We start from the raw sequence: 22,195 nt of genomic DNA, 5'->3' as shown, positions 1-22,195 counted from the left end.
CTATTTAAAAGATTGTTGAAAGAAAAAAAAAGATTATATCTAGTTTGTCAGAGCATCTGTGACAAATACCACACAATGGGTTGGCTTAAACAACGAGTACTTATTTTCTCATGGTTTTGAAGCCTAGCTGTATAAAATCAAGTTGTTGACAAGGCCATGCTTTCTCCTGAGTTGGTAGCATTTTGGTGATGGCAGTCCTCCCTCACACGGTGATCTCTTTCTTCTCTCTGGTTTCTTTTGATAGACTGTGTCCAAATTTCCTCTCTTTATAAGGCCCCCAGTCATATGTATTAAGGTCCACCCTGATCAATTTTTTTTTTTAATTTTTTTATTTTTTATTGACTTTGTAATAATATTACATTAAAAATATATATGTGAGGTCCCATTCAACCCCACCCCCCCCACCCCCCCTCTCCCCCCCCCAACAACACTCGTTCCCATCATCCTGACACATCCATTGGATTTGGTAAGTACATCTTTGGACACCTCTGCACCTCATATACATTGGTTCACATCATGGCCCATACTCTCCTCTATTCCATCATGTAGGCCCTGTGAGGATTTACAATGTCCGGTGATTACCTCTGAAGCACCATCCAGGGCAGCTCCATGTCCCGAAGACGCCTCCACCTCTCATCTCTTCCTGCCTTTCCCCATACCCTTTGTCCATTATGTCCACTTTTCCCAATCCAATGCCACCTCTTCTATGTGGACACTGGATTGGTTGTGTCCATTGCACCTTTATGTCAAGAGGAGGCTCAGATTCCACCTGGATGCTGGATGCAATCCTCCCATTTTCAGTTGTAATCACTCTAGGCTCCATGGTGTGGTGGTTGTCCTTCTTCACCTCCATCTTAGCTGAGTGTGGTAAGTCCAATAAATCAGATTGTAGGTGCTGGAGTCTGTTGAGGCTCAGGATCTGGCTATCACATTGTCAGTCCAGAGATTCAAATCCGCTAAATATATCTTAAACCCCAACATTAACTGCACCTCCAGCACATTAGCATGAAAGTCTTATGAAGGGAGATCCCATCTGAGTCCAGATTCATCACACATAAACACCATATCCAAAGAGGGGCCATCTGCCCTGGTAGTTAACCCCATCGGCCATGACCATAACTCCCATGGGTCTCTTTAGCCCTCAAAGGAACCAATATCTGGGGGTTGTATCTGCTTTATCTGTCTCTCTGACTCTGCTCAGTTGTGCATGGGGGCAAACCTTCTGCCAGCCTCCAGACTCTTTTTTAGAAACTCGTAGCCATATAAACTCATTTCTCCTTTCCATTTCCCCCTTACTTTAGGTCAAACAGCATTTTAAAGTCATGGTATTTTATGTAGACATGGATATTCTGCTGATCCGCATTGAACCTTCCGTATAAGGTCATTTTCCAGTTGCATCATCAGTTGGTAGTTGATAGTGGTCCCTCGTTGCCAGGGAGGCTCATCCCCGGGTGTCATGTCCCACGCTGGGGGGAAGGCATTGCATTTACATGCTGAGTTTGGCTTCGAGACTCACCCTGATCAATTTGACCTCATCTAAAAAGGGTCACTGAAGAGTCTATTCACAAGTTAGTCCACACCTTAACTAGTAATAACATCTTCATAAGTCTTATTTACAAAGGGGTTTACACCCATAGAAATGCACATTAAGACTTGAATGTGTCTTTTGCAGGGGACATAACTCAATTCCCAAAATACAAGCACCGTGAAATTTGGCTTACTTGTCAGTATCATACCAGAAGCATAGAGTTGATTGGACAAAACCCTTTTTAAAAAAGGACAGATGGATGGAAGGATGGGAGTGTGGGGAAAAAAAGATGAAGAGTAACCCTTTCCAAGCCATTGAGTGAGTCAAGAGGAAAGAGAATGAGAACTCTGGTGTCATAGCTCTGAAATTGACAAATAAGAAAGTCCAAAACTAGCAGATAAACTCAAAACAAGAGTAAAATTGAATATGAGGGATTGGGAAGAACAAAAACCTACTGTTCAAGCTAAGCTGGTATTGCTGTAGTGTTTGCACCATCATAGAACCAAAATAGAAATCTACTCTAAGAATAGCATGAGATGATATCATCATCAGGGGAGAAACTGGGTCCCATGAGCCAATTAATGGGTTCCTAAGGAAAGGAAACATTTGGGATATGATTGGCAATCTTCCCTCATAATGTCCCAATTTTAGAACCCATAGGGGACTATAACAATTAAGATGAATAAGGCGTAGGTTTCAGAATAAGACAGATAAGTCTCTGTCATGTAGGAAATATGCTCATTTTTCTCCTGACCAATACCATGTATCCAGCAATGTAAACCCCTTCTCTGGTTAATGGTTGCCAAGGATACCATGCCCTCCATCTTGCCTGCTTTTTGTTGCAGTGAAACCAGATTGCAAGTGAGACCTACCAGTTCTATGAAGAGATGGGTTCAAAAGAGATACAAGCATCAGACAGCTCTTAAGCATGCCTTTTAGCAGTGCCTTCTATTTTATGGCTGTAAAAACAACAGTACCTCAAATTACATGAGTGAATATAAAAGAAAGTCCAGTTTTACAACTAAAAGTTGGGGAAACGAGAGAGATGAAGATGAGGAAAAAACTTCACTAACAGGAAATATCTATCTTTATTAACCAGAAGTTGCATCCAATCAGAACCAACTCTTTAGGGGAACAGAGATACTAGTGAAGTGACATCTGGAAAGGACTGGGAATTAGGTTTTGAAGAGCAGGGCTGAAAAAAACTTCAGCTCTCCCTTTTTTTAGCCATACTTGACTCTAGCACAGAACAAATCATCTAACACTGAGAGAAGGTACAGTTATGAGATGACTGAACTTGCCAGATTAATAAATTCATTCCCACTTGGTTTGCAAAACCATTGAAATTGTCACACACATTTGTCACCAAATATGCCTTGCTTGTTTTACTCTTTCCTGGTGCTTTCTTTGGTTTCTTTGGTACTCTGAATTCCTTCTACAGGGAAAATGCCCAGAGCTTTGTGGCACTTGAGATGAAGCCTGAAGAGGAGACTTACAGTGGTGTGTGATGTAAAAACTTCTGAATCTCTCCCATACCAGTTGTCTCTACCTATAGCAATCAAGATCATCCTTAAAGGTATGGCATTATGTGATCTGTTAAGTGACACATTTTATAATCAATAATATTAATGAACATTTTTAGCTAGCATATTTCAAACAAAATGTCTAGGGCTGTGTTCTGGAACAAATATTACCATTCAAACATGTCACTTTGAGTCATTTAGGACCAAAAGATGACTACTTCTCACTAAAACTGAGGGCATCCAGAAAATAAGTTGAGACCAAACTCCAGCTACAGAATCTTAGGAGATTTCATTGTCCTAGTCTTGTCCCTCTCACAAAGAAAGGCAATGTCCCTGACTAACTCAGAGAAGAACATTTTCATGAAAATTTTGTAGGTTCCAAAACCACAAAAACACAAGTTCTCCCTCAACTTCCCCAAACAACTGCAGCCTTCCACACCTATAATGGATGAGAGCAACACAGGGGTAAGGACATAGGAGAGGGATCCTTAAATGGAGAGAAAGTTTACGGCTCTCACCTTTGTCTTTGGTCCCCAGCCATCTCTGCTGGGAGTTCCTGGCATTTGTGATCCTTTGCATTCATCCATAAACCGAAAGAATAGGAGTCTTTCTAGAAATCGTGACATCATAGGCAAAATTCTTAAAAATCCTAAAATAATATACCAGGTTCATTGCTCATTTTTTCTACCTATAGGAAGAGCTATAAATTAATCCAAGGTTTAAAAGAAGTATTTTAATTCAACTAGTACAATATGGAAACAAATTAAAAGCCATTATATAGATGTATGGGCATTTGCAACTTTCCTGCATTAAAAAGATCTGATGAACAATAAAGAAAGGAAGGCACATTTGACATCTTTTGCCTGGATTATAAAACCACCTTAAGATTAAGAATATTACTAAAACATGTTTGATAACAGATGGTGGTGACTGTAGCACAATACTGTGAACATAATTAACAGCAATGAAATATATACCTGAATGTAGATAAAAAGGGAAATGTTAGGCTATATATATGGTACTGGAATAAAAAAATTTTTTTATTCATGTAACTGCACAACAGTGAAACTTAAGATAAACCATGGACAATAGTTAATAGTACAAAATAATATAACTTCAACATTGCTCCAGAATAAAAGTGAAATGCATGAAGATTTCATTGTGGTATTCATTGCCTTTCTCCCTCTTCTCCTTCTCTGACTCTTATCATTGATGTCTCTGATTCCACAGATTCAAGAATTGAAATTATGTGTTTTCCATATCACCACTTATTTCATAGAATCTTGTCTCTTATTGTGAGAAAATTCCTAAACAGGAATTAGGGAGAGTCCAAAGATTCAAGGGTGTAGTTATTCAAGTATTCTCAAAGTTTGACAGTCTTCAACAGTTTAGTTAGATCATTGCTCATTTATTAGAAAAACATAATCTCAGAAGTGTATGAGAATTTAGGACTCTAACAAGGAAATGTCCATGAGGATTAGAGAATAGGGTCATCTGTGTCTTTGTCACTTTTTCTTTTCTGCCCTTAGGAAAACATGAATGTGTCCAGAGTTGGCACAGTGACTGAATTCATACTCCTGAGTTTCCCCTGTTCCAGGGAGGTTCAGGTCCTCCTCTTCATGCTGTTCTCCATGACCTACATCCTAACCCTGATGGGAAATGGAGCCATCATCTGTGCAGTGAAGCTGGATCACAGGCTCCACACCCCTATGTACATTCTGCTGGCCAACTTCTCCTTCCTGGAGATCTGTTACATCAACACCACTGTTCCCAAAATGTTAGAGAATTTCCTGTCTAAGACAAAAACCATCTCTTTCACTGCCTGCTTCCTCCAGTTCTACTTCTTCTTCTCCATGGGCGTCACTGAAACCTTCTTTCTGCCCCTCATGGCATTTGATCGGTACTTGGCCATCTGCCAGCCTCTCCGGTATCCTACCATCATGACCAGTCATCTTTGCATGAACTTGGTGGTCCTCTGCTGGGTAGTAGCCTTCCTCTGCTATCCAGTTCCTATATATTTTATAACACGTCTCCCTTTTTGTGGTCCCAATACCATTGACCACTTTGTCTGTGACCCAGGTCCCCTTCTGGCCCTGTCCTGCATCCCTGCCCCAGGAATTGAGCTTTCCTGTTCTATACTGAGCTCTCTTATTATCTTCATCACCTTTTTCTTCATCCTTGGATCCTATACCCTGGTTCTCAGAGCTGTGTTTCAGGTCCCTTCAGCAGCTGGCAGAAGTAAGGCCTTCTCTACCTGTGGTTCCCACCTGGCTGTGGTGTCTCTGTTCTATGGAACCATCACGGCAATGTACATCAGTCCAAGCTCTGGAAATCAAGCTGGGACACAGAAGATTGTAACACTGTTCTACTCATCAGTCACTCCACTTTTAAACCCTCTGATCTACAGTCTCCGGAACAAGGACATGAAGGCTGCCTTGAGAAAAATTCAGATGTGCACATAAATTAGTCAAAGTGAATAAGAGCTCATGAGAGGATCAAGATCAGGATAGTTCTTTTCTTCTAATATCTATTCCCAGTTTTAAAAAAGAAAAAATAGGTCCTTATTCATTTGTACCTAAAAAATCAAACTCAAATTCATCAATTTCTGCCTAATCACATAATGGATAAGAGTACTCCAATTAAATAAGAGCAAGCCTTCAAATCAGGACTTGATAGTTGGTAACTTAAATAACCTGGATGTCTGGATTTTAGACCCTGATCTCCAATAACTGCTTGCCCCTTTTCCTGTGATCATTTTCCTGGATGCTCTTTTTGACCACTGATAAGTGTATATCCTATTCTTACACTTGGCTTTTCTGGCTTGATGATCTCTGCACCACTCCTAGCAGAAGAGTGGAGATTTCACACCATTCTAGCTAATATAAAAGAGAATTCGTATCAATCAATAATTCATAACTGAGTCAAAATTTTTATTTAATCAATATCCGTGTTTCTAATAATGATCTAAAGCACCATCTCCCAAACCTGTCTGTTTAATAATTACTTGGGGAACTTTTTAAAATAATAGATTACCAGGCCTTTCTCCAATTCTCCTAAATCAGAATCTTTGCGGTGGACCTTATAAATCAGGGATTCTTAACAAGGGTCTGTGAGCTTGAATTGAAATTCAAAATAACATTATTCTTGTAGGGTCATGTTGGTGCAGTGTGATATATTTATTAAATAAAACACAGTATAATGTGACCTTAGTAAGGGGCCCATGGTTTTCACCTGACTGGCAAAGGGGTCCATGGAACAAAAAGGTTAAGAACCCCTGCTATTTTCTTTATTCTAATGCTACCCAGGTAATTCCGATACAATTAGATCAGCACCAGAGCCTGTATTTTTAATAAATATATGACATGAGCAGAGAAATAAAAATTGTATATTAGTTCTGACTCTTAGCGTGGAAAAGGGAAAGAAATAACATTGAGTACAAAAGGTGACTCAAACACTCAGGACAGTAGCAGTATAAGTTTCTTTTCCTGACTTGACATTTTCAAGTCCTCATTTATATAATAAGAAACAGATTACATCCTTCTTTCCTATTCCTATCTGTGCAATATAATTAAGATACCTAGATATAAGATTACATTTTAAAATAAGACTAGCTTGCAGCGGCAATACATGTTTGGGTTAGTTTTGAGGGAAGGAAGGTTGAGTTGAACACACAGCTCAGAAGACACAAAAGCATACAGAAGGAAAAAGCCAGAGTGATTCTAAGGTATTGAAACCAAGACAAATGCAGACGAATTTGATGATAGCTCCAGATGATTTGACCTGATTACTTGATCAAAAACAAATTGGTGGGGAAGTGGATGGGCTCAAGTGATAGAGATTCCACCTACCATATGGGAGGAGCTGGGTTTGTTCTCTGGGGCCTCCTGGTGAAAAAGAAGAGAAAGCATGCCCAAACAGCAAGCCAGTGCCCGAGTGGTGAGCCAGTGCCACACACAAGTGAGTCATTAGGCAAGATGATGACGCATCAAAAGAGAGACAAGGGGAAAGTCAAGGTGATGCACAACAGACACCAGGAACTGAGGTGGTGCAATTGACAGGGAACCTCTCTCTCTCTCTCAGAGGTCTCCAGGATCAAATCCCAGTGAATCTTAAAGGAGAGCAAATGAGAAGAGAAAACAACACAGACAGCAAAAACAGCAGGGTGGGAAGAGGGGAAGGGGGGAGATAGATAGATAGATAGATAAATAAATAATAAATAAATAAATAAATCTTTAAATTTAAATAAATAAATAGGTTAGTTGTTACCTGGTGTGGTTGTATTTAATTCATTCACTCAATAAATATGTATTGACCTCCATAATGTGCACTGGGATTACATCAGTGTACAAGACAGTCTGCCTTCATGAAGCTTGCATTCTAGCAAAAGAGACAAATAATAGGAAGGTAAGCACATAAGTAATCATAAGTAGTATAAAAAGAATAAAACAGTATTAATATAGGAAAAGTTGGGCTAAAATAGGAATAATTTAGATAGTATGGCAAGAATCATTTCTGAGGAGATGACTTTTCTAAGTGAGGGAAAAAATTGTGTGAAGATCTATGGGAATTAAGTTCCAAGTAAATGCAGGAATAATATTGGGATTTTCAAAGAATAAGTAAAAATTAATTTTGCTCTTCAGAGAAAACGGTCTGGAGAGTTAGACAGGATCAAATAATCAAGATTCAAGCTCCACATACAAAAATCAATGGTATTTCTATACACTAGCAATAATCAGAAATTGAAATTTTAGAAATTAATGTCATTTATAATAGCATCAAAAAATAAGTAATATTTAGAGATAAATTTGACAAAAGATGTGAAGTCCCATACAATAAAAACTACAAATATAGCTGAGAGAAATTAAAGTAGACCAAAACAAATATAAATAAATGCAAAGATATAACTTGTCTCTGGACTGGAAAACTCAATATTGTTAAGATGTCAAGGCTTCTTAATAAAATGATCTATAGATTCAAAGCAGCCCCAATCAAAATCCTAACAAGCATTTTTGTTGAAATTAGCAAGCTAATTTTAAAATTCATACAGAAATACAAAGGTCCAAGAGCACATGAAAAATGGAGGACTAATACTACCTGATCTCAAGACTTATATAAAATCTGCAATAATCAAAACAATGTCATGATTGTTTTGAAGTCATGAAGTCAAATAAACAAATGGATTAAAATAGAGATCCCAGAAATAGACCCACACATATACGGAAAAATCACTTCAACAAAGATGCAATGGCAACTCAGTGAAGAAAAGATAGTCTTTTTAATAAATGGTGCTAGAATAATTGGATGTCCATATGCAAAAAAAAAAAAACCCTGAACCTCAATACTTCAACATCTCACAAAATATAAAAATATTAACTCAAATGGGACCTGAAACTAAGTGTAAAACCTAAAACTATAACACTTGTAGAAGAATACTCTTGAGACCTTGGTTTAAGAAAGGATTTCTTATATGCAGCTCAAAAAGCAGATCCATAAAAGAACAAATTAATAAATTTGACATCTGTTCTTTGAAAAGCACTAAGAGAATGAAAAGACAAGGCACAGGCAGGGATAAAATACTCACAAGGCATATATCTGATGAAGGACTTGCATTCAGAATATATAAAGACCACTCAAAGCTCAATAAGGAAAAAAAAACAACAAAAAATAGGCAAAAGACAAATGGACACTATGGACATGGTAACAATCAGATGATACTATGTTATCTGTAGCAAATGACACACCATAGTGTGGTGTTTTGATGGAGAGGTGTTGTTTGGGAATTCTGCACATGTGCATGATTGTTTTATAAGTTTACAACTTCTGTCATAAAAAATATATTTAAAAAATAATAATAGGGTGGGTTGGGGGGAAAACACACCAAATGTGAGGTAAGGACTATGATTAGTAGTAAGATTTTGACAGTGTTCTTTCATAGTTTGTAACAAATGTCTCATGACAATGCAAGGTGTTGGTGGGGGGTTGAAGTATGGGACCCCTGTATGATGTTATGCATGTTTGCTTTGTAAGTTCACGACTTTTACTATACACTTAATTGTTTATGTATGTTCATATATAAATGATATAAAGATAATAATAGGATTGGTAAGGGGAAAACACTTTGTTTAGTAGTAATATTTTGACAATGCTCTTTAATTATTAGTTAAAAAGCTTTCAAAACAATGCAAGTTATTGGTGGTAGGGTGACATGTCATATGTTTGTTAGATGTTACATATGTTTGTTTTGTAAGTTCACAACTATTATACACTTATAGTTATGTATGTTTATGTATGAGTGATATATTTCAATAAATTTAAAAAAAGAAAAAAGGGCAAAAGATTTGAATGGACATTTCATCTGAATACAAATAAGCAATGAAAACATATTTGACATCATTAGTCATTAGGGAAATACAAATAAAACCACATCATTAATCATTAGGGAAATACAAATAAAACCACAATGAAATACCACTAGACATACCAGTATGACTAAAATTTAAAAGATTGACTATACCAAGGTGAGTGTATATAAAGGGATTAGAATTCTCATCCATTGCTATTCAGAATGTACAATGATCCAAGCACTTTGGAAAATATTTTGGCAGTTTCTTAAAAATTTAAATATGCACCTACCTATGATATAGGCATTCCACCACCTAGGTATTTACCCAAGAGAAAAAAATGCATATGCCATACAAATACTTATACACAAATGCTCCTAGCAGATTTATTTAGAACAGACAAAGACTGGAACAACCCAAATGTCCACCAACAGGTGAGTGAATAAACAATGTTTGGTATATCCATGAAATGGATTATTACTCAGAAATGAAAAGGAATGAATTATTGATACGTGAAATAATTGATGACTCTCAAAATAATTATGCTCAGTTAAAGAAAGAAAATGGAGTCAGGCAGGGGTAGGAGTGAGCAATTACAAAAGAGCACAGGGAATTTGGGGGGCTGATGATTATGTTCACTAACTTGATTATGGTGGTGGTTTTACATATGTACACATGTCAAAAGTTATCAAATTACACAATTTAAATGTATGCAGTTTATCGTATATCAAGTATACCTCCATAAAACTGGTTAAAAATAAAACACATTCTCAGATCAATCCTAGAGATGGTGGTGTAGTATTAAAAGGACAGGAAAGAGACAGAGTAGTAGAGACTCTTGAACACTACCTTACTAATCCTTCACACCTGCTCTCCAGATCACATTCTCCATAGGGCTTCACACTCCCACTTAATTCATACTGGGTCCTCTTTTACATTCTTCAGAGTAAAATTAACCCTTCAACATGTATTTTTGGAGTTCTCACTGTGCACCTGAGTGATCTGGTGCTACCAAGACATGGAGATATCTGGAAGAAACTCTGCAAAATGGGAAAGAAGAGCAAAGAAGGCTGCACTATAGAGTGCCTCATTTACGAGACTGAGGACTTTGAATTTCATGCAATGGACAGAAATAATAATGGTGCCCAAACAGGGAAGAGAGTCTAACCAATCAGTGTTTTAGATAAAAACCTCTGCCACAGTAGGGAGGATGAAGAGATAGGAGATCAGTAGTGTTAAAATACCTTCCCGTCTGAGGAGCCCAAGGAGGCAAATCGGAGCCCAGCAGTGGATAATCTGGGACATCAGAGAATGACCCTGCTCTGGCCTGGCCATTTTGAGAAGAAAAGATCTCAAGATTGGTCCCAGTTTAACACTCTGTATCTCTTTGGGGTGTGAGGTGAGAGGGGATGGCTGGCCTCAGATGGTGAATATCAGGGAGAAATAGGATATAATCCAGCAGAAGAATCAGATGTACAATCACTTCATGTTTATGTACTGGGGTGGGGGTGGTCTTTTGGCAGGTCAAGATTCCCTTCTATAAGTTTTTCTTCTCTAATCAAGGAAGAATCCAGGGTACCCAGTGCCAGCTACTATCGGATTCACCCTGGTTAAGGTAGATGGTCCATTCTTCCTGAAAACATTATTGGAGTGTATACTGATCAAGCCCACACCTAAGAGTTTGCCTCGACCTTAACCCCACACTTTTTAGATAGAGATCACATGGTAGTTTTGTGTTACTAAATTAAGGGATTTAGCATCCAAAATAACAGAGACAAATTAAAGGGCCTGTTGCTCTGTTGAAGATGAATAAACCTCAGAGCCCCCCTCCCAGTTGCACAGAGCAGCTGCAAGATGACCCTGCTCAGACTGACCTTAGCCAGGAACATTTTTGGATCTGGGAAACATTCCCTAAAATTGCTTGTCTTCTTGGTGATGTCTAAATGAGGTTTCATTGAAAAACTTCCTGTATCACAGCCTTATTATTCAGTGTTAGGTTTATCCATGCATGTTGTAGGAAAACAGTAGGGAACATGGTTTGAAGTTGAAGCATTTTCATAATGCAGACAAAAAGTGCAGGCTTAGGAGTGCCCGGTCTTGACTAGATGGAACACCATCTGGTCAGCATGAAAAAGTGTTTGTGTGAGGAAGCATTTTAACTTTGTACTACCTGTACCTTATTAGAGTAAAATGTTGCACCTGTTTATTGTAGATGTTGCCAGTTGTTTCCTGTTACTGCAGATGATGTTGCAGTTCTGATAGCAAACAGCTGATTATTAGTTTCTAAATAAAAACAATGCAGAAACTAGGGTTGAGGCTCTCAGTTGCAGAAGCTGTGAGTCCCTGGTGCCATCTTTATTTCCTCTCTTGTGTCTTTCTTTCTGTCCTTTTTTTTTTTTAAAGATTTATTTATTTATTTAATCCCCGCCCCCCGGTTGTCTGTTCTCTGTGTCTATTTGCTGCATCTTGTTTAATTATTTGTCCGCTTCTGTTGTGTCAGCAGCACGGGAAGTGTGGGTGGCGCCATTCCTGGGCAGGGTGCACTTTCTTTCGCACTGTGCGGCTCTCCTTACAGGGTGTACTCCTTGCACATGGGGCTCCCCTTCGCGGGGGACACCCTGCGTGGCAGGACACTCCTTGCGCGCATCAGCACTGCTCATGGGCCAGCTCCACATGGGTCAAAGAGGCCCGGGATTTGAACCGCGGACCTCCCATGTGGTAGATGGACGCCCTAACCACTGGGCCAAGTCTGTTTCCCTTCTTTCTGTCCTTTTATTTCTTCAGTTCTGCATCACCTTCCCTTCATGCAAACCCACTGCTGAGCTACTCTAAGCACGTGTGCTTTAGACAAAGACCACAGGGACACTTGCAAATGAAAAGCCTGGGCTTACTACTCATTACTGCAAGGACGAACACATACCTGGGATGTCTCTGTAGGATAGAATTAGAAAGAAACTATTATAGGATTTGGAATTTGGTTGGGTGATTTAGGCGAGGGTCTAAGGAAGCTGGGTTTCACTCAGGATTTGATGTTGTCAGAAAGTAGGGGTAATTCTATGACTGGGTATCTCAATAAATCTTATCCATAGAGAGGGCGTTCTATGGGGATAAAGCTGTAAAAATTGGTTTTAAAAAAAAGTAGCAGCCACTCATTTTAGTGCAGAGAGAGGGATATTTGGTATTTTATAGGTGTCACTGGGACCTTGTTTTTGTCTGGGCTTAGACAAAATTCTGAAGTGGCCTTCTTTTTTCTCATTTAATCATGGTCTCAGAAACACTTTGACTGAGCTTGAATTCTGTGAAACTGTCCAGCCAGAGAATAGCATGGCCTAGCTATGAGAGTCAAACCAGTTTGTTAATAACACTGAGGTTTAGTTATGAATATCAGATCAGTTACAGACTTCAGGAACTGCTTTTTCTCCCTTCAGGTTTATAAGATTTTTCACTGTTGGGAGTGCGGGAAGGAGAGGAATACTGTTAGCGATTGAACTATTGGCTTGTTAATTAGTTTAAAAATCAATTGATATATTACCACCTATGAAAGGTTTCAAGGCAGAAAAAGATATTTCAGCATGCATAGAAGAAAAAAAACAACAAAAAACAGGAATTATGGCAGGTCCCAAGGGAAGTGAATAACAAGCACAGATCAGTCTCCTGACGCTGTTCTCCTTTTAGAAGCAGTAAATAGTTCTTCAAGATCAGGAAAAATAGGGCTTACTCTCTGGCAGCCTCTGCTTATAACCCATCCATCCTCAAACAAGCACAATGAAGGATCTTCACCATAATCCTTTCCACCTCTTCTCTACCTCTCCCCTCCTCTCTGGTTACTCCCAAGAAAACTATCTCTTCTCTCTAAGCAAATAAAAAGGAAACTGTCTGCGAAGCTTCCATTTGGGATTCCCTTTTCCTCATGCAGGTAATATGGTAGTATAATGATTAGAATAGGAAAAAAAAAAAAAACCCTACTATAGTTGCAGTATCTACTAGCCTCTACCACAGCTCTCTTTGAATTTGCTATGGCCATCAACATATTTCTTAAGCTCTTAGCAGTCATTCATTAGTCAAGGTACTTCCACAGACATTATTTTATTCAGCTATCATTTTAACAGCCTTTTGAAGGAGACAAAATTATGCCCATTTTATAGCTAGAGAAACTAAGAGAGTATTAACTTCCTATGATTAGTAAGGAAAGATCTTGACCATAAATCCAGGACTTTTTCCAATATCTACAGCTGCCTACCACACATCCCAATCTGGAAAATTAGCCTTACTTTTAAGCATTTTACAGAAACAGATTACACAATGGCACAGACAAGGTAGTTTCTTCATTGAAACTACACCTATCAGCAAAAGCAGGGAGTTGCATTGTCCTGAGGTATTTCTAGATTGGCTGTGGGGAATGAAACAACAATTGGAGGTGCCAACGCTGCTGCTACATTATGGCTTCTGGAAATCAGCTTTGAGGAAAATATCAGGAAAATGTCTTCCCCTTACACCGTATATGGCACAGAGCCAAGCTCATTCAGATATAGTCTATCCCAAACTTTCTGGGGTTGATTAATTTAATAAGTAAACAAACAAAAGGCAATTGTTGTTAGCTCAATCCATGCAGTCTGGGTATAAAAACACAGCTGAATATTGCATCCATGTTCACAGCCCTCTGCAGCCGAAACAGGGTGAATTTATTAATACCAGCACCGCCCCCTTTTTTTTTCAGTAAATTAAGTTTTTATTTTACAAAATTTGATAAGATATTGATGTTTTGAAACTCAATTACTGTATTATAAAAGAATACAAATATAAATATACTTGTCCATTATTTACCGTAAAACAAAATCTATTTGCAAACATTTTTAGGATTATAATTTTAGTTCTAATTTTTGTGTAATTATGAGCTAGCACTAGAAAGTGGCATGACTATTGCTGTTTTTCTTTTGTTAATATCTCTGAAATGTGATCATTAATTCTGCCCATACTAAAATAATTTTTACAACTAATATTCCATACTAAAATGTGTAAGAAAGCTGGTTGCAGCTTTCAAATATTTCTAATATTTTTAAATGAGTGTAAATCATATAAAGAAAACTTGAACACCTAATTGCATTCAGTGTTTTATTAAGATTAAGATAACAAAGGCATATAACAATGAAAATGGGCTTATATTAACACACTGAAATATCTTTGAAATGATGAAGTTCCTCAAATTTTCTGTGATAACTAATGCAATAAAATATATAGTGATTTTTTAAAATTTCTTTATTCTACCATTGTAACTTATCTTTCCATTTTTGAAAAATTATTGATTTTAATAAATTTTTTAATGTGTAGTTTCTCTATAATGTTTGCTTTTTTGTGGTTATTGGCTGCCAGCATAATTACTAGAACATTTGAAAATATATGTGAAGCTGAAGGCTAGTTTGAGGTGATTTGGAAGATAATTTATTCAATATATTCTGTAACTAGAGGACAAACTTCAGCTTAAAGTTGCTGTATCTTAAAATCCTGCAAATTTAGGTATTTTAATCTCTGAAATGTCCTAAATCCATAGTAAGTTACTTTTGTATTATGCCAAATAAACCTATAAGTAGCATTTAAAGCAGAGAATACTTAATCTACTTAACAATTACAGATGCTGTAGTATATTTTCATGTGTCCAAAACACCCAGCAACTCCATTGCATCATCTTCATTGTCAGTATCTTCTTCCGTTACCAATGGGGTAAGACTGTATATGGATTCAAAAGAATCTTGAGAAAGCACTGCTGCCAGAAGTTTCTTATGTTGTTGCTGCTGCTGTTTTAATCCTTTAGTCTTGGGCTCCATCTTTAAGCTCCCCACGGGACTGGAGCAACTATCTTCACTTTCTCATTACTCATTGTTATTTCTTAGAATGGGGAGCTGCTGCCTTTCAACAGCTAGTGGAGCAGCATCATTTTTTTCTCCACCAATCCAATTCTCCAGTTAAACAGGGTCTCAGAGAGGTTAATTAAAAGCCACTGTTTCTTTATTTAGTTTATCTGAAATTGTAATACCTGACAGTTTCTTTGGCCATGACTTTGGCCCCAGAGTAATGTCCCAAATCTGCATCTCTTCTACTCTCCTGACCAAGGACTGGCCCCCAGCCACTGTTTCCAGGCTTCCTTCAAGAGAAATTCTTAAGGGGCTTTCCCCAGCTTCTTGTTCTCTTAAAGTAAGTGGTTCAATTCATAAAGCTATGGCTTTCTGGTTTAGTCCACCAGTTCCCTTTAGGACTCTCTATTGACCTTGGCAATGATTTGGATTCCAGTGATGCTGGAGAAATATTAGCTACAGCAAGGTCACTTCTTGACTTTTTTAGCTTTTTTGCATTTAATTGCCAGGATGTTTCATAACTTCTGAAATCCCTGCTTGTTCCTCTAAGTTCTGATGTTTCACTTTCTGTCCAAAGAGCTGCAAATCCAGATAAAGTAGGTTGAAGTTGTCCACGGCTTCCTTGTTTAGACTGAAGATGGCCAATGAGAAATAGGATTGGCTAGTCAAGTCTCAGTTATTAACCTGGTCATTAATTCCTTGCAAAAGACCTAGAGTTTGCTTGTGGAAGAGGCATTGGAAGGGCTGCAACTCACAAGTCGTTATCTGGTCCCTTTTTTGAAGGTGAGTAACAATACAGTCTGGTTAATTTTGTTAGGTTGAGCATAAAATGGTGATAGCCCACCCAGAATTATTTTTACACATTTCCAGTTTTCTAGAACAGCTTTATAAAACTTTTAGTCTTTCAGAGTTGTTTTGAGAAGGAATGATTTTTAAAGTTCTAACATGTTATGCTTTACAGTTTTTAAAGAGTACTCCCTGCTACCTGCAAAATGGATTGTTGGGAGGCAAAAGTGAAAGCATGGAGTTCTGTTAGGTTGCTATTGCAGAAATATAGGAGAAGAAAGAATGATCATTTGAACATGGGAAATGACAGTCAAAGAGAAATGCATAGAAAAGAGTTATATTTTGGAAACAGAAGCAATAAGTGTTGCTGATGAATTATATGTGAGGGATTAAAAAAAGGAAGATATAAAACATTAAAATATACTAAACCTTAAAGAATGAAGTTCTACAACAGTAACCACACCATTCAAGATATTTAAATATTTTAAGATGACAAACAAGGTTATTAACTTAATAAATTAAATAAAATTTAAAAACCTGTAGAAATGCCCTGAAAACACTTTGATTAAAAATGGTCCAACCACAATTAATAAAAGATTCTTTGAACTTGATGAGAGTCAAGTGCTTTGGGGTTTTGTTTTGTTTTTTGTCAGCCTATAGAATGGTTTGTTTGTTTTTTTAACTTTCTGCAATGTAAAGTCTGTAAGTGACCTTCATATCATATAGCAAATCTCTCTTTGAGTCACTTCGTCCATTTTTCAGTAGTTAATGTACTTTCATGACTCCAACATTACTTAACAGTCACATTAAAAAGATAAAAAACAAAAACAGGGCACTTGGGGAAATGGTTACTCCAGAAACCATTCTGAATAAATACTCTCACCCTGAATGAGAATAGTATAAAGTGATAAAGACTATATTATTATTCATGTCTGGTTTTGGTTGATCTTCCAAAGTAATGAATATCTGGTATCAAACTTGATCTCAGGTTCCATCACAAGTCTTTAAAAGCAGAGAAGTAGAAGAGGAGCAGTCAATTAGAAAAGGGACATTTATGGCACAAAAAAACAGAACCTGTACCTCTCACAGCTGAGGACTTAGTCATGAGGTAAGTTAAGACAATGAAAAACAGAATGTTGGGAAATGTTACTGGCAGCATGAGTCATAGAAATCAACTAAAATCCAGAACTTGGTCTGACTCAGAGGAAGATTTTGCACATAATTTATAAGTTCCAAAATATTAATAACTTTGCTAGTCCCCTTTCTGTCCCAACAAAATATTATAATCAACTACCTCTCCCCTGATATCTGCCATTTGTCCTGAGAGGTCTTTCTAGTTTTTAATATCCCAATAGATCATTATCAGTCTCCTTGATAATTACATTAACTCTCAAAAATAATTTGATTGATGGATGGGTGTATAGGAGCTATATTTCATATAGCATAAATAGGGGGAAATAGATATAATAGCCAAGTCCAAGGTCTGAGTTAAGGATTATTTAACAAAAATTTTTTTAAATCAGGAAAATGGAAATTCATCATAGAGATGCATACCATCCAAAGTCTGTCTGTAGAAGTGTTTCCAAGCACTGATTGGGAGGTGAGACAAAAATTTTAAGTTTTTTCTTCAGGTTTCTTGCTAAATCTATTTTAATATCAGGTTCCACAGTTTATATAATAAGAGTAGCAGCATTGGACTTGGGCAGACTCATATTCCTGATCTGAACAATTGAAGACCTGTTTGCTCAAGATCAGAATAATGTTACTTCTATCCCTCAACTGTATCTATACTGGGTGGGTAACTGTTCTAACAGAAATGAGCTGCAGCTATTTTCAATAATTAATTTGAATGTTTTGATCTGAAATTGATATACTGCATTACCAAATTGCATGAATCAACAAGTTAGTCAACAATCTCAAACAAGAAAATGAGATTTCAATAGTCCCAAGAGTCCCTTGTTCCACAGCTATGCAGTCTGTAGCTGTGCTGTTTGATCTCTTTCTGGGAAGTTGGCAAGTGCATTTATTCATTCTTTTTATAAATATTTATTGAATGCTTTCTAAGTGCAAATCATTATGTTAACCCTATTAAAGGAGCAACTCTGTTAAAGTAACTTCAGACAAGCTGATTTTGAACCCATGAAAAAGTTCTGTTTGAAACTTGCTCAGGGAGAGGTTCCTGAGGGACTCACTTCAGAGATTTCTTAGCAGAGGCATTAGGAAAAGAAAGAGGTACCAAAAAGGGATGTCTGGTTTAAATCACAAATCTGGTCACAAAACTCAAATCTCACCTAGATGGATGATGAATTTCCCATACATGACCATAAATTACATCATGCATTAAAGTGACCCCTCCCCCAATCAGATCTGGGGACAGTTTTCTTTCTTGCTTCCAGAATACTGTCTCTTGAGAGCAGAACAGTTCTGATTTAACTGCCTACTGTGATAAAAAGCGCTTCCAGGGAAACGGACTTGGCCCAGTGGTTAGGGTGTCCGTCTACCACATGGGAGGTCCGTGGTTCAAACCCCGGGCCTCCTTGACCTGTGTGGAGCTGGCCCATGCGCAGTGCTGATGAGCGCAAGGAGTGCCCTGCCACGCAGGGGTGTCCCCCGCGTAGGGGAGCCCCACGCGCAAGGAGTGCGCCCTGTAAGGAGAGCCGCCCAGCGCGAAAGAAAGTGCAGCCTGCCCAGGAATGGCACCGCCCACACTTCCCATGCCGCTGACAACAGAAGCGGACAAAGAAACAAGATGCAGCAAACAGACACAGAGAACAGACAACCGGGGGAGGGGGGGGAATTAAATAAATAAATAAATCTTTAAAAAAAAAAAAAAAAAAGCGCTTCCAAAAGAGAACTGATCCACCTTGATGTTATCAGAAGAAAGGAAAAGAGAGAAGCTATTGAAATGCAGTCTATATATCAGTCACCAGGCTCTGGAAAGACACCTTAACCGGTCATTTAAAAGGATGTTGAAAACCAGAATTCTCATATACTGCTAGTAAAAGTGGATAATAGAGCAATAATTATGGAAAATTGTTTGTCTTAATTACTGAAGTTAAAGGTACATATACCCTTGACCCAGCCTATAAAAACACATGCACATGTGGGCCAGGAGACATGCACTCTACAGTCATAGTGGCTTTACCCCTCATAGCCCCAAACTGGAAATAACCAAAATATTCGTCTATAGTAGAATGGTTAAATAAGTAGTAGTTTATTCATACAATACAATACTATTAGCAGTAAAAAGGAAAAAAAAAAGGGGAAAACTGATTCATGCAACATGATTTTCACAAACTTAATGTTTAACAAAAGAAACCATCCACAAAATACTACATATAATATGATCACACTTACATAAAGTAAATATATTTAGGTCACTAAATTATAAGGAAAACAAGGAAATTATCACCATAAAGAAAAAGTTAGTGTTACAATTGAAGGAGCAGAGAGGCGGTGTATAGGTATTAGACTGGAGAAAGAAGGATGCTTCCAGAGTGCAATTGATATTCTGCTTCTTGACCTTGGTGGTAGTTATATTGTAGTTTTCTATATAATGACCTATTAAGCTATATATATATATTATAGAACAACAAATCATGCAGGACAATATTTCAGAATAAGATTTAAAAAATAGTAATTGTTGAAATATAAGTGTTTACTACATTTCCTAGGATGGTTTTAGTATATTATCTGGGCCCCCATTTCTCCTTACACTGTCATTCAGTATTTGATGGTCTTTTTACAACTCATAGATACATGAAAATCTTCAACATTGGCAACAATTCCAGTCCCATCCCTGGTTTCATCCTCCTGGGCTTCCCTTGCTCCAGGGAGGGACAGATCCTGCTCTTTGTGGTCTTCTCTATTGTCTACCTCCTCACCCTCATGGGAAATGGTTCCATCATCTGTGCTGTGCACTGGGATCAGAGACTCCACAGTCCCATGTACATCCTGCTGGCCAACTTCTCCTTCCTAGAGATCTGGTATGTCACCTCCACTGTCCCCAACATGTTGGCCAATTTCCTGTCTGACACCAAGGTCATCTCCTTCTCTGGGTGCTTTCTCCAATTCTACTTTTTCTTTTCCCTGGGTTCTACAGAATGCTTTTTCTTGGCAGTTATGGCATTTGATCGGTGTCTTGCCATCTGCCGGCCTCTGCACTATCAGACCATTATGACTGGGCGTCTCTGCACCAATCTTGTTGCCAGCTGCTGGGTACTTGGATTCCTCTGGTTCCTGATTCCTATCATACTCATCTCCCAGATGTCTTTCTGTGGATCCAGAATCATTGACCACTTCCTCTGTGACCCAGGTCCACTTTTAGCACTCACCTGTACCAGAGTTCCTGCAATTGAGTTGACCAGCTCCACCTTAAGTTCTCTACTTTTATTTATTCCATTTGTCTTCATCATGGGGTCATATGCTCTAGTCCTAAGAGTTGTGTTGAGGATCCCTTCAGCAGCTGGACGATGGAAGGCCTTCTCCACCTGTGGTTCCCATCTATCTGTAGTTTCACTTTTCTATGGCTCAGTAATGGTCATGTATGTAAGCCCAACATCAGAGCATGAAGCAGGAATGCAGAAGATTGTGACTTTGTTTTATTCTGTGGTTACTCCACTCATTAACCCCTTGATATATAGTCTGAGGAATAAAGATATGAAACATGCAATGAAGAAATTACTGGGAACAGAAAAATGAGAGTCAAAAAAATCCTGGTCTCAGAATCTGTTCCTACCTTCTTTTGGTTAAAAAGAAAACTAACATTACTCCAAAAAGTATTCATATTTTTTAACTTTATACACCATAGTGTTTTTCATATTTTCTGGAATTTATAGGGCTACAAGTGTTCTCAAAAATATACTCCAAATCTCTATGTTTCAAGTGATAGACCTGTAGATTGAAAATTCTGAATAACTTAAAGTCATAACATTAGGACAAAATAAATGCCCTGTATTAGCTTTTCAACAACAAATTGTCCTTACTCTTCTAATTGAGCTTATATTTCTATCTTCCTGAACAACTCTCAACTATCATAGACAAAAGATTAATATCTTTGATACATATAAATATCATTATATCAATTTTTTTAAAACTATTGACTTAATAGAAAAAGTACCAAATATAAGGAAAAAGTAAACAGCAAATGATTTTAAATGTGAAAAGACAATCTATTTTATTCATAATTGGATAAATATAAATAAAACTAATATAAATCTTTTTTCTCTCCAAAGGAAGATCAAAAATAATGTTGAGAAAAACAGCACTCCTTTCAGTAGCTAGTAGGGCAGAAATTGGTACAACCTCTATGGAGGACATTTCACCATTAACTATCAAAATGTAAAGGGCATTTTAACCCAGTAATTTCACACCTACCTGTTAATCTTACTGAAAGACTCACACATGAGAAAAATTGCATATGTACGAGAATATTCACTACAGCCTATTACTAATAGCAAATGATTAGAACAATTTAATTGCAGTAATCAAAGTCTGATTAGACAAATTATTGAACATCCATAGAATGGAATACTATTTAACTGTTTAAAATGAGGAGGCTATACGTGTCTATTGATATGAAACTATCTTCACATTTCTATATAATGACCTTTTAAGCTGTATATTTATTACAGACCAACAACCAAAAGCAAAGTGGAGAACAGCTGTGTCTTGGGCTATCTTTCATGAAAAGAATGAAAATATTATATAGCTATCTATATGTATTTGTAAGTACTTATTACCTTCCTAGAAATAGCGATTGCTTCTGGGAAAGAGAATTTGGTGGCTGGAGACAGGAAGAGAAGGATGCTTATTTTCACTATATACACCTTTGTATTTTTTTAAGTTTCATTCCATGCTCATGCTTTGCTTAACAGCCCCCTAAATTTTAAAATTAAATTTTTAAAAATATTTCTCTATGAATTTAAGACAGGAAAACATTTCTTCACAATTCCTTGATTCTATAGGAAAGTAGAAAGAGGTGCTAAGTGTTGATGGAAAAAGAAGGAAACTGACAGCCCTTAGTTTCATCTCACTGAAACTCTTTGGTTCTGTCAGAACAAGGTAAGAAATGTTTTCATCCACTAAGGACCCATGGTAATAAACTCCAAAAAACTGAAACTGTCCATATTTTTAAAAATTGCTGTATCATCTTCCTCCTTGATCACA

General features: G+C 37.5%; 2 protein-coding genes, 1 long non-coding RNA gene and 1 pseudogene across 3 annotated transcripts in view; 2 read left to right on the top strand and 2 right to left on the bottom strand.

Moving 5' to 3' along the window:
• The window catches only part of LOC139437976 (uncharacterized), a 74,715-nt gene that overhangs the window by 18,091 nt on the left and 34,429 nt on the right, over positions 1-22,195 (bottom strand). Inside the window, exons 2-3 of the long non-coding RNA XR_011647867.1 lie at positions 7,318-7,428; positions 3,570-3,661 (exon numbers count right to left, since the gene is read on the bottom strand). This is a non-coding gene — a long non-coding RNA (uncharacterized lncRNA). The remainder of the gene's footprint in view (positions 1-3,569; positions 3,662-7,317; positions 7,429-22,195) is intronic.
• LOC101414878 (olfactory receptor 11G2-like) lies at positions 4,587-5,613 on the top strand. The gene has a single exon (XM_012521282.3). The coding sequence runs from the start codon at positions 4,587-4,589 to the stop codon at positions 5,511-5,513; it is 927 nt and encodes a 308-aa protein (XP_012376736.2). The 3' UTR covers positions 5,514-5,613.
• On the bottom strand, positions 15,038-19,161 carry LOC101442527 (uncharacterized protein C8orf34 homolog; annotated as a pseudogene).
• On the top strand, positions 19,730-20,728 carry LOC101442981 (olfactory receptor 11G2-like). The gene has a single exon (XM_023585826.3). It carries the CDS (start codon positions 19,787-19,789, stop codon positions 20,726-20,728), a length of 942 nt encoding a protein of 313 aa, XP_023441594.3. The 5' UTR covers positions 19,730-19,786.

The sequence above is a fragment of the Dasypus novemcinctus genome, chromosome 3 (assembly GCF_030445035.2).
Source record: "Dasypus novemcinctus isolate mDasNov1 chromosome 3, mDasNov1.1.hap2, whole genome shotgun sequence".
NCBI classification, from domain to species: domain Eukaryota; kingdom Metazoa; phylum Chordata; class Mammalia; order Cingulata; family Dasypodidae; genus Dasypus; species Dasypus novemcinctus.
Note: the sequence above shows the minus strand (reverse complement) of the source record. Positions and strands in the feature narration are given on the sequence as shown.